A 13,184-nucleotide genomic window follows, 5' to 3' on the forward strand; every position below is an offset into this window, starting at 1 on the left:
GACACGCGTTTATAGTATATTGACTTATAACTGCATGAGATATGGTTCCTTTTTATTCCAAGACGCATTTGCCAACACTGCATCATCGCGAAGAGATTCTATATCCAATCCTAAATCCAAATTTGTAGAATTTTTAATACTAGTATGAACTCTCAATCGCGCTTAGCATTGCTCGATGCATTATTATCTTGATTTATTCTCGCTCTCGCATAATAAACGTTTTCTCACCTCCTCTCGGGGCAAGTATTCGGGACGCGAGGCTCTTTCCATGCACCTTGAAGCTGCTGGACCATCTCTTTTCGCGGCTCCTCTCATTCTCTCGCCCGAAATGTTGCTGCTCGCAATTAAAGGCGCCATATATTTTCACTTTAATCGAGGTAAGATGGTTTTACAGGGCGAACTCGAGACCTCGAATTCCGTGTACGATCGAGCAATCCGCAATTTATTATACGCGACGAGCTCTTGAACGATTTGGCTCTCTTATCCAAACGAATTATAATTCTGCTCAGCGTCTAAGGACACTCGAACACGTGTACGCATTTTTATTGCTAATATACATAATATTGATACGCGTATATATATATATATATATATATATATATCCAGCAAATCGATTAGCTAATTTATTATTAGTATACGCTCTGGCACAATTATTCTAAAGACCTTTCGTGGCTGAAAAATCGAGAAATATTTGTAGTATATCATCCGACGATAGCCTTGTATTTCTGAAATCGTGCGAGCGAACGAACCAGAGAAGAACCGTCCGAAGTGTCGGGAAAGTGTCGCCGAGATAAATCTCAGATTCATCCCATCTCTCATCCATCCTTTCCCCTCGCGATTTGCCGCCCTCGCTGCTGTTTCTGCTCTACGGAGAGGCTGATTCCAAAGTATCTTTAGTGTGACCCCTGGATCGACCGATCACGGGCCCAACACCTGCACCCTCCGGAGAACAATAACCAACCAAAATATTCTACAACTTATAGCCGCGCGTATATAGCCGTAGTATGGTTGTTCTTTGCGTTTTCTTTTTCATTTCGTAAGACGATGCGAGAGAGATTATTCGTGCTTACATATAAACATTAAAATATGAGACTCGTCGCGAATTCGAGTTTCCTTGACTATTTGACGATCGACGCTTGAAGATGACATATGCACCTGTAAATAATTTAAATAAGGCACCGAGGCGCGAGGGGCGATAAGGAGACGGCGGAGCATATATTTTTTCAAGAGAAGAAAGTATACGTTCGAGAGGAGGATATACGTGCTCCTGGGCATGTCGTATATTCTGGCTCGAAAAAAGGAGCTCTCTTAAATTAATTAGAGGGAAAAAAGATTCGGCCGTGTCTAGATCTTGAGTGTGCTCCGGATCGCGAGATACCTTCTATAATATACATTTATACACAGGAGTATAAGTATCACACGCTCCAAGTTCCGACACTCAAATCCTCCGTTTATAAATCGACGTTTCACGAGCAAAAGGGCGTAATTCGAACGTTCGGAAATTCAACTTTGCGTAACTCGCGCTCTTTTGGTTGCCACGATACGATTTAAAGCGATCTCTTATACCCTCTTGTGCTCAACGAACCACCTCCCTCTTACCGGTGATCCAGACGCTGCTGGGAATCCTCGTTAAGCGAGAACGCCGCGAATTGGAATGAGGCAAGGGAAAAAATCTCATCCGGAAAAATTCTTTCGCGTATCTAGTTTCAAGCCTCGATGGCACTTTGAGTAGTCTGATTTAATTCCTGTGGCGAATTCACCCACTCAATTTTCCTACGTTGCGTGAATCTTTTTTTTTTTTTTTTTTTTTTTTTTCTCAACTCATTCGTTCTTGCACGACGCGAACGAAAGAGAATTTTCTTATATTCTATATTTTTTATTTTCCTCCCACAAGAAAAATTATAGCGCGATCGGACTAATGAAAATATTTGAAATTTTTTGAAAATTTCCCTTTCGCTCGGTTATTTCGAGTGTGGTTTTAAAAAACCGATACGATCTAGAGTAACACGGTAGCCGGGTCTTCGTCGTGCCCGATAAAATTTATAGTCAACGCGGCGCGATTCCACAGAGTTTCGACAAGAGGAGCTAGAAGAGCAGAGCCAAGAGAGGGAAAGAGATGGCTTATCGAGAGAATCTTGGAAACGAATTCGCGGGCCCCATGCTCGAGATTTACCTCTGTAATCCCGTATAAGCGTTGCAAAGTCCTCCGCAACGAGTGTTACCAATAATACCAATATAGATAAGTGGAGAGGCGCAGTATAATTCCGCTATTGGACCATATACGGCGTGAATGTTATAATCCCGTGATACGTATATACTTGCACGATCGAAAGGTCATTTGATTTCATCCGGTTTTTTTTTGTTTTTTTTTTTTATCATCTCCATTTCATCTCAGACCGATGAGTGGAACGGATGTTACCACCAAAGAGAAAGCAAACTGCTCGTGTTTGCCAGGAGGAAGAAGAAGAAGAAGAAGAAGGATATACAACCTCAAAGTTCTTTTCTCGCGCAAGACGTGTAATTCCGCTTCATAATCACTTTTAGCTTGTGATTCAAAAAAGCAACTCAACTTTTATGCTCTTTCGGTGATCAAAGAAGAAACGAGTAAAATTTATTCTTCGCAATTATTAAAATCATGTGTAACTTATTTGTTAAGATTGATAACAGCCACTTTCTATTTACATGCGTATATGAGTGTGACGAAGTTGTCAAATCTTCCACCGTTTATGCGTCGTTATTATACTCATTAGCCACATTTTCACCGGTAACAAGGCTTTCTCGAGACATCATTCATATATATATATATCTAATAAAGTTGGGTGAATCCTATTTTATTGAATTCAATTCAAATCGTTCACGATTTCCATTAGATGGCGAAAATTATCCAAAGAAATTATATTCTTTTCATGCGATTGACAATTTTTTAAATTCAAATAAATAAGAAGATAGCGCGCGCGCGCGCACGGAAAGAAAAAGATTATAAGAATTATAATATGACACCCGTAGTTTTAACCAAAAACATTGTAATTTTCGTGTCAATTCCGAATAAAAATGTCTGAATTGTGTAGAAAATTACTATATGTGTGTGTTGTAAGAATTAAATAAATAGATTTTAAATTTTGAGTGGAATTTTCCTTTCGTGCGCGTGGGAAAGGAAACTTCAAGGAGTTTAGACTCGAATTGAGATGTAGCAACGAGAGAAATCGAGATCGTTTTTGTTTGCTCACGCGTAGCTCATTTAATTAAGTATATCGGATTCGCGTTTGCATCGCGGCGAGCAGAAGCACGTGCCCGCTTTTCTCACGGCTATGTGTATAAGACGAAACAATCGAGACATTCATTCGCGTTCCAGCATCGGAATTATACCTTGCATACACACATATGCACACATATTGGGAGCGAAAGAGAAGCAAAAGGAATAGAAATGTGGCACAGGCTCGAAATATCCGAAGACGGTTCGGTCGTCCCTCTTGAGTCTTAATCGTTCTCCGCGCCGCGCGCGGATAAAGAATGTTGTCCGCACGATCATAGGGCAAACGCTGCGAAGCTGCTGCGAGCAGAGCGCGACGGGACAAACAGAAGCTCTCGTCTTCGAATTTAAATGCCCCAACTTTTCTTTCTTTTTTTTTTTTTTAATCCTCATTTATTTACATTTTTTAAATTTCACTTCTACTCACCTAGTTGGCGACTATTTGGATTGAATTCGTTGTTCTCGTTGATCTTGGTACCAGATACGGTATATATGCTACAATATCGTTATTTAGAGCACACACACGCCCTCAAATGATTTAAATGCGGACCCACCAATGAACATTATTCCATTTCAGTCGATTGGAATAAAGATGAAAAATGACGCGATCCGTCAAAATATATTCACTATATATATATATATAGTGAAACACGGGCGTGGAATGTACTTATTGCTGTGCTGGCTGTTTACTTATACATTTGCATAATGTCAAATATCAAGTGGGTCTCACGCCTGTGTCGAATTCCATATTTATAACGAAGTTTGCGGAGGAAGAAGCCCCAGCACGGTATGGTCCAATCGCGCGCGTATTGTATACCCGGACGCAAAACCGCACTTTGTTCGCGAGGGTGATCACGTTCACGTTCACGGGGTGACGGACGGGGTGGGGACGGAGAGGAGGACTCCGCGAGAGAACAACATAGATGACGTAGACGTGTTGTTATACAGTTCTTTAGAAGCAGGCGGGTTACAGGTAAAGCTATAGCCCAGTCTGTTTTACCCACTCTGTATGAAATATCAACCACCATGAAACTCGAACGTCCTGAGAAAATTACTGCGTCGATGTCGGGCGGGCGGGCCGGCCGGCCGGCCGGCCCACTCGTTCGCGTGCAGTTTTTCTTCCATCGACGCGATATATCGCGACGCATAATAACATTAATGTATACACCTAATACGTCTCATAGTATATTATCAAAGCTAATCGTCTTACGAAATAAATTGAAATTTATGTCGATATTCCATTCGAAAGTTCATTATTTTCATTGGAAAAATAATAGACAATCCGATTTATTTATAAGTTCATAGCTGGCGTTCATATCGTATGACGATTTCAAACACTTTGCTGCTTCAATTTATTTATCTTCTCGCGCGGAAGCGGAGATACTTTGATAGAATTACGATGAGAATATAGGTATATAGATAACGGATTCGTGTTTTTGTTTTGAGCGATTGAGATTGGTGTATGTTGAACGTGAGGGCATCGGATGAAGGTATCTCACGGGATGTAGCCAGCCGTATAACTCGTTGCAACCCAAGCCACTCGCGATCTCGTGTTTCAAGACTCTCTCGATATCGCTTGGATGATGACGCTCTCTACCCTCTTGCTGCTCGCACTTGTTTATGCAACACCCCGGATAGTCAAAGCGGCGAAATCGCGCCTCAGTGTTTTCTTCATTTTGAGCATCCGAAACGCAGTATAACTGCAGAAAATGATTTTTATCCCCTCTCCTCAAGTGAAAATCTCTTTCAACTTGAGCGACTGTCGTTTCTTTTGAAAATTTTAATTTTTATTCCAATGGAAAACAATATTTCACGCATTAAAGTATATGATTAGCAACACACGCATGACGACCTATCAAGGGGAGCTAGAAGATAATTATTTTATCGCTAGAGAAAACGCGCGATGGATGAAAAGGAAAATATATGAGGAGCGTTATAAAGAAAGAATAGTGGTCGGAAGGAAGGAAGGGCGGCGGAGGCGGAGGCGGGGGGGGGGGGGGGGGGGCACTCGTGCGGGGTTGGCGGAAGCATAGAGCGCGAGCATATGCTTAGGGGAGATGTCGCGCGCGGGCGGATGAGAAGTCAACAAGTCGAGTACTCAACGCGCGCGCGCGCGCGCGCGCACACACACACACACGTACAACCGAGTAAGAAAAGGAGAAATGCGAGTTTCGCGTCGTGATGAATAATTCAGATTCGTGTCTCGATCGGGTTGAGGTTTCGATCGATCCTCTCGTTTCTCTTTTCTTCTCTCGACGAATGGCGATGGAAGAAAAATGCGACCAACTGCCAGATCGTTGTCCTGCTCTCAATCGAACGGCCATTTTTTCTACTACTTTTTTCTCCTTCTTCGCCGGACTCGCGCATCATTTACCTTTTTTCCCCTCGTTTTTTTCGAGAATTTTTTCATTCGCAAGATGTACACACTTTCTCCCTCTCCTCTTTCTCTCACTGTTTATCCTTTTTCTCGACATGAGCGAACCAAGCGAACGAAAACTCTCGCAGATTAAGATCTCGCGAAAAAGCCTCGACTGTCAGCTGCCAGTCTGGGTCTCGCGCGGCTCGTATGTCCCGCGTGCCATGTACGGGCGCGCGTCGAGAGATCTTTTCTCTTCCTCTTCCTGGCTTTCAGTCGATTCTTCCAGCATGTATATGTATACAGCCGTCGAAAAAGAAAAAAAAAAAAATACATTCTATAAAGAGAGACACGCACGGATGGAGGAGGAAGACGTAAAGAGAGCTGCTAGAGAAGAGTATTCCCTATTCCTCCTGCTGCGTTGCCGAATTTTTTTTTTTTTTTTTGTTTTTTTTTCTTTGTGCCGTTCCGTAATTATGCGAGACCGCACGCGGAAAATGTAAAAATTCTATAAATGCCGCGTACATGCGGTAGCTTCTTCTACCTTTTAGTTTTATTGGTGCTTTTACTGTTTCCCGGGCGCATTTATAGGCGCATATATAGGTATATATAAGATAGCCAATATAAAAATGTATATCCAATACGACGAAGAATATATTTGTTTGTGCATTGAGGAGGGGCGTACTTCATGACTTGCCTACTCCCAGCGCGTATGAGAACTCTTAAAACGGGCGATTTCATTTTTCGTTGATAAAACAGTACCGCGCGGTCGGTCAGTCGCATGCAATTATATATCGTAAATATAACGCGGGTGCATCAGGCCGCCTAATGAGAGAATCTTGGAAAGCGCCCGTAATAACGAATGAGAACAGCATAGCGCAGGAAAGCTATAGAATGTTATTTCCGATGGACATTGCGGGGAGATTAAGCGCGTCAGTTTCCATCACAAAACGCTGGTCCGTTTATTCTCGCATTTATAGACCTGTTTCGTAGGTGTGTGCGAGGTAACGTGGAACGCGCGTTGGTTTTCCCTTCCCCCGGCGAGTGGATAATTCACTTAGATCAGCGGCTCGTCATCGCGAGGTTTGCCAAGCGCGAACACGACCGTAAACCTCGTGTAATTTCCGATTATCGCGAAAATCACGATTAGCCTGCGGCCTCGCGCGATGCTCCGCCCCTCATCGTCGGTTAAGTACTCGGTCGATCGGTTTGGCTTCCTCTCTTCCTTCAAACAATCTCTCGCTATATGAATACGCATATGTCGGTGTTTGTGTCGCGACACATAAATACACGCGTCACCATATTAGATATAAGTAGAAATAAGTAGAAAATATAAAAGTAGAAAAAATAAAAAAATATTCGGAGGAATATCTACTACTGGTATTAAGCTCTAAATCAAACTTTCAATCGAAGCTTGTGAATTAAAAAGTACATATACGTGGCGAAAAGAGTCACCGAGAGAATTTCAGATTCCTCGCGCGATCTCATACGCACATATATAGGTATAGGAATTGCCGGACACGAGCCTCGCGCCACGACCACGGTTCAGAGGAGTCCGAGTTCCGACGAGCAGTCGGAAAGTAGCGTCATATACGCGAGAGCGAATGTTTACCGGTATGGCTGGCGAAAGAAACTGCAGCGATCGTTCTCGCCGTGCAAACGAGCAGGGATGACCGCGAGTATTTTCGTACTGCTTACACCCCCGTGGTCGTGTGTACGCGTATGTGTGCCTCTTTGTGCTTTGTATGCGCGGTGAAATGACACGTCCCATATCCTCTTTCAGCTCCCTTTTTTTTATTCAAATTGGCGGCATATATTCATATAACGGGTGTTTTCTCTTCGATTAATAGAACGATTCGTCGCGAAGAATAGATTTATTATTTTCACACTTTGTTCCATTGTTTGTATTATTCGTCAGAGTGTGCTTCTTCTGTTCTTCTTCTTCTTCTTCTTCTTCTTCTTCTTCTTCTTCTTCTTCTTATATTACTTGAATATTCAAAGGTTAGTAGTATTTATGGCTTAAGCTCAATTAGACTCGCAAATTAATTGTCACATATGTGAAATCGATTATGATTTGAGTACTATACCTATATATATAAATTTGAATGAATTTTTGAAAAACGCTTGCGTGGTTCACTCGCGAAATAAGACGAGATGCGGATCACGATGAAAGAAATGATGAGTTTCGCAAGGTAAATTATATAGGAGTATCTCATACATAAAACATGTATATTGGCAGACGTTTATATTTATACCAAGTATATCAGGGAGGGAAGTGAAATTGAAAGGGGGACACCCGTTATATAGATAAGGATAAAATATGGAAGCAGCGTGAAAAGACGTGCCGCGGCGGCGGCGGCGGACCCCTCCGGTCTGCTCGCATCGCGTTTGAGGTTCTTTTCGCCGCCTAATTGTATCGGGTGTCTTAATCAGCGTGTAAGCTACCAAGCCGAAAGCTACGATCCGCCTAAACCAACGAGCAGAGAACAGTGAATAGAGAAAAAACGATGATTCTACTATATATATAGCTTCCGTATAGCTTACGCCCCGCCGTTCAATTCCCTCCCCGTACTTGCTCTTCTCACTTTATTACCTTTATGCCCCCGTTATGCTTCGCATCTCAAAGACCCAATTTACAAAACGGAATTACGAAAACGCGCGGAAAAGAAAAAAAGCAGGTTTTAAGCCGTCGGCCTTGTGCATACCGCCGCTGCACGATCAGCCAGAAATAAATAACTATTTCGTCCTGTAATAAATACTCAACTCCCGTCATATGTGTCTTGACGATCTTTCTCCGTGTGTACACGCAAATATAAGAATCACCGGTAAAATATATACATATAACTTTCATTCGTATTTAAAATTGCAATGAGTTTGGCAGTATTTTGATTGAATAAAGCCGGCGGCGCGCGGCCCGGCCGAGGCTCGCGCGAATTGAAGAATTTCATCAAAAGAGTCCACGGTATATATATTTGGCAAAATGAATGCGGAAAATATTGGATATTTCGCATTGAAGACGAGGATGGCGCGCGCTCGCGGTGCATCGCGATATACAATATTATAGCGCATCCCGAGTTTGGCACGTGCCGCGAGTGTACTACACTAAAAAGCAATAAACCTCGTGATATATATAGTACGCGAGAACAGGGACGTCGCCGCGCTCGCGTACACGTGTTTGTGTGTTACGCGATGTTTTATATATCAATATACATAATTACAGAGTGGGCGCAATAGAAGCGGCCTCCGATATCGCAAAGTGGATCATATAATAAAGCACACCGGTACGCGGCATCGCTCGTCGCTCTCTCTCTCTCTCTCTCTCTCTTACCCCCTCTTATATTTTCATCATTTCGTGTTTGTGGGCGCCCAAAGGGTGTGATCGAGGCACACGTATACCGCGAGGGTTAAACGGCGATTATCTTTCTTCGGAAATGACAAGAGCAGCTTCCAACTGCATGCTTAAATATTTATCTTATCGAAAATTAGCTCGCCCACGCAGCAGGGTTCGGTCGCGCGATTAATTAAATCTATACTCGCAATGTTTAAGTTCATGCGCATCAACGAACAATAAATAATAGGATCGCGAAAGAAAGATGTGTCACAAGAAAAAAGTAAAGTAGCAATATTCGAATGAATGAAAAAATATAACGATTACTGAAAAAGGATTGTTATGTGGGATGTGATTCTAGTGGGGCCTGTGTTCGGGGGGAGATGCGGCGCGGAGGCGCTCGGTCTGGGGTTGGGGCTGTCGCTGAGCCCGACCTACAGGTTCGCTCTGCCCCCGGGACTCGCTGCCAAGACCGCCCGATGCCTTGTTTTCGACCAAGGTAGGCCTACACCAGCCATCTTCATTATTCGTCTTTCTTTATTTAATTATCCTGTTGCAGTGATTTCGCATAACAAAACAATTTGCAATATGAAATATTTTATTTAATTTCAAGTGGTTGTCGTATGCCTTAAATGAACATTAATAACACGAATAAGCACGGTACCTATAATCCCAAAACTGATCCCACAACTGATCCCATAACCCCCGTGCTTGCTCTCTTTTTATTCTAACGAAAACTAACGAGAAAGAAGAAAAAATATCCTGCTCGGTGATTTAATATATACATTTCTGCAAGCGCAATGTCGCAATAAAAAGCCGTTTCGTCGTCAATACTTGAACGTTCGCGAGCCCTTATTCCGTTAAACCGAGCTCAAAGTAAATCGGGGTTAATAGAAAGAAAATACGAAAAACAATAGGAGCAATATCGCCGTCCAATAAAGAGGGATAAAGGCATTATATATTCCAGCTCCGAGAGTGCGATAACGGAAAACGTAATTGCAATTCATCCGACTCTACATACTCGCTCGTGACTTTCCCATTCTCCGGTATACCTACTCGTTTTTCTTTCGCACCAATTATCCATCAAACGACCGGAACATTCCTCTGTTTTGTCAACGAAGGTACGAAGGTACTCTCTCACGTCGATATATATTCGGGATGATGGGATCCGAAGGCGAATCATTATTATATCCGTATTAATCGATCAGTTATATTGGAAAGTGAAAGAGAAATAAATAAATGGTCGGGGTAGTAGAGGAGGAGGAGGAACGCGAGTACATCAGCATAGAGTGTTAAAGACGAAAAGAATGGTGAGGGGGTAGATGGACGAGATCGTGTTTAGAGGCAAGCTAGAAAATTCTCTCGTTATATATACACGTACGTATATGGGCGATCGTGCGGATCGTATAGATTACACGCCACGCGTTTGAGTGCGCGCGCGTGTGTGCGGGTATAAACTTGTGGCACACGTAACACATATACGCATATGCGTAATATTCGCTTTTCTCGCTAACGAGCTGACGGAATCGGCATCGCGTCTGTATTTATTTCGCGGTATACGTAGTTAGGTACACCTTTATCTCTTCTCTCGCTCTCTCCCCTACCTCTTTCTCTTTCTCTATTTCATTCTCTCGCAGTCACGGGTACACGCACAAAACCGCGATCTGTGTATAGCGTGTAATCAGATAGCGTTGCTCGTATACTCGCGCGCGACCGCTCTCGTTTATAGTCAAGAATTTATGTCTCTCGATCTGTGGCGATGTTGTGCCGCACCGTGCGAGAACCGTTGTGAAAACCATTGCGAAAGCGATGCGAGGGGAGAGGTGACGGAAGGAGCCCGAGAAATCCCAGTGAGCATCGTTCGTCCCGCGATGAAGGCGTTTTGAAAAATTTCCCTTCCAACGACGACAGCACTTACCGCTTTACCGCGTTCGTATACTCTCATTACAGCTTTGTACGTGGGCCAATTGCGGATATTTTTATCAAAAATCATTTTATTCGTTGTACATAGGAGGCGCATCTCTAATTATCAATATATATTTATTCATTTGCACGGTCTTGCGTATATAAATATGATTTACATTCGCATATACGCGCGTATGTATATGTCGATAACATCGTACATATGTCGCTTGTTTCACGTTTTCGATCGACCCGACAAAAAAAAAAAAAAAAAACCACTTCAATATCCGTGCGATTGCAGCGCCAATATCTTTCTCCGCATGACCCGCGAATCCCCGAAAACGTATTCGTATTCATTTCCGGTTCATCATGTTTTTCATTCTTGTTGCAACCGCGTTTTATCATCACTTTCCCAAACTCGTGTCATGACTATTGTAGATATTAGCTCCCAGTATCGATATAGTGACAACTATAAAGATTAAATCCCGTCGAGATTGAAGGAAACGCCGACTCTGATGATTTTTACTGCTTCGATGAAACGTAAATGGATCCATCGTATATTGATGTATCGTAATCGAGATGGATTTTTATAATATCCTATACCGCGAGAATGTTGAAACAAAAATTATCGCGAGATCGAAGATATCGCCCGTTCGCTATAGCTTTTATATTATACTTTCATTAAATATATATTGGATACGCTTAATAAATGTGGCTATGGTCGACACGGAGACATTCCGATGTCAAACCAATAAGTATAAACATTTTATATGTAACAAATTGTAAAAATTTTTTTGACCGAATGAATTCGTGAGTTAATATCATGCCTTCAGGAAATTTTTATTCGCGCGATTTAAAGAGTGACGGGGCCGATATTGTTACTTTTGCCAAATTAGGGTAACAGCTGCGCTTTTCACCCTCTTATATCTTGAAATAAAACGCGCGAATACCGATCTTTTCGCATCACAGGAATTTCCTGGTATTTTAATAAAGAATATTATCCCGCTTTTGCTCTCTTACTTAGTCACACCGAGCGATTACGATGAATTAACAGTCGACGACTTTTTTTTTTCTCTTATTAACGTTCACTCTTGTCCGCACCCAAGTTATCCAAGGCTCCCGTGTCAAGTAAGTTTTAATCGTGAATATCTTGTTTTCGTTACGTTAATTTATTTTACATTGGACGCGTTTACTCCCAGCACCCCTATATACATTTACCAGTACATTTCACAATTTATTCAATTAATTCCTTGATAAACTCCTCATATTTTCTTCGCAATTTAAAATAATTTCGATTCTATATGAATTCCGAAAAGGAATAGGCTTCCTTTTTTCCATGCAATAATCTTTCGACGGTCGAACGAAAATAACGAAATAAATGAATAATTGCGTCGGAATGAATTGTTCAACGCCGACAAATATTTATTTGGCACATTCGCTGAAATTCCTACATCCCTCTGTCCTTTTGAAATGAAAAATTCAAACGGAATAATGGTAATGTCTCAAAAAACTCACTCAAAAAAGTCTCCGCAATGAAATGGACCATTGATTCACTTACTCGTCGTCATCAATTTTTCTGATCGTGTGTGTGTGTGTGTGTGTGTGTGTGTGTGTGTGTGTGTGTGTGTGTGTGTGTGTGTGTGTGTGTGTGTGTGTGTGTGTGTGTGTGTGTGTGTGTGTGTGTGTGTGTGTGTGTGTGTGAGAGAGAGAGAGTGAGAGAGCGAAAATAAAAGACGAGTTAAATAGCGGCCCAAATTAGCACCGCGAGTCCCTTATAACAGTGTCGTTAAATTTCCGACTATGGGGTTGAACAACAAAATTTTGATTACACACCGCAGCGTGAAGAGAATTTCATACGTCGCTCTTTTTTTTCGCCCTTGGTGCTGCACACGGTATGTTTATTATATACATAACTTTTTGCCTTTATCATCTTACTGGTTATGTCCATTCGCTCGCTTGCACTCTCGCTCCCTCTTATTCTCCGCGCCTCATTTCGTCGTCATTACGATCTTGCCGAAGATCGCTACTAGGAAAGAAACTATAAAACTCGTGGTCCAAACCCGGTCAGTACCGTGCTACGGTGAGGTCATTAAAAAATCCGTTGTATGGTCGTCATTAAAATATCTGGCCGTTGTACGGGGGTCAGCGGAAAAGTGAATTTTACGAACCTCGGCCGGTTGTATGACTTGACCCGGCGAGAAACATATGGAAAGACGAACAATATAATCGGTAAAAGTGCTGCTGCGAATGCTGCGCCAGAGAAATTTTGAGCGCGTGTTGCATATCTCATCGAATTGACCGCGCAAGTCGTAACACGCAATTCGTCTCTATACTTATAGTAAAAAAAG

At 42.3% G+C, this 13,184-nt stretch overlaps 1 protein-coding gene across 4 annotated transcripts in view; it reads left to right on the forward strand.

Moving 5' to 3' along the window:
• LOC122412889 (E3 ubiquitin-protein ligase Rnf220-like) overlaps positions 1 to 13,184 on the forward strand; it is a 111,826-nt gene that overhangs the window by 23,779 nt on the left and 74,863 nt on the right. For 3 of the 4 annotated variants that reach the window (XM_043422858.1, XM_043422859.1, XM_043422857.1), the window contains exon 4: positions 9,296 to 9,433. The exons of the other annotated variant lie outside the window; for it this stretch is intronic. In XM_043422858.1, the coding sequence (XP_043278793.1) occupies positions 9,296 to 9,433 (138 nt within the window). The remainder of the gene's footprint in view (positions 1 to 9,295; positions 9,434 to 13,184) is intronic. 4 annotated transcript variants of the gene reach the window in all.

This window comes from Venturia canescens, chromosome 7, assembly GCF_019457755.1.
Source record: "Venturia canescens isolate UGA chromosome 7, ASM1945775v1, whole genome shotgun sequence".
NCBI lineage: Eukaryota > Metazoa > Arthropoda > Insecta > Hymenoptera > Ichneumonidae > Venturia > Venturia canescens.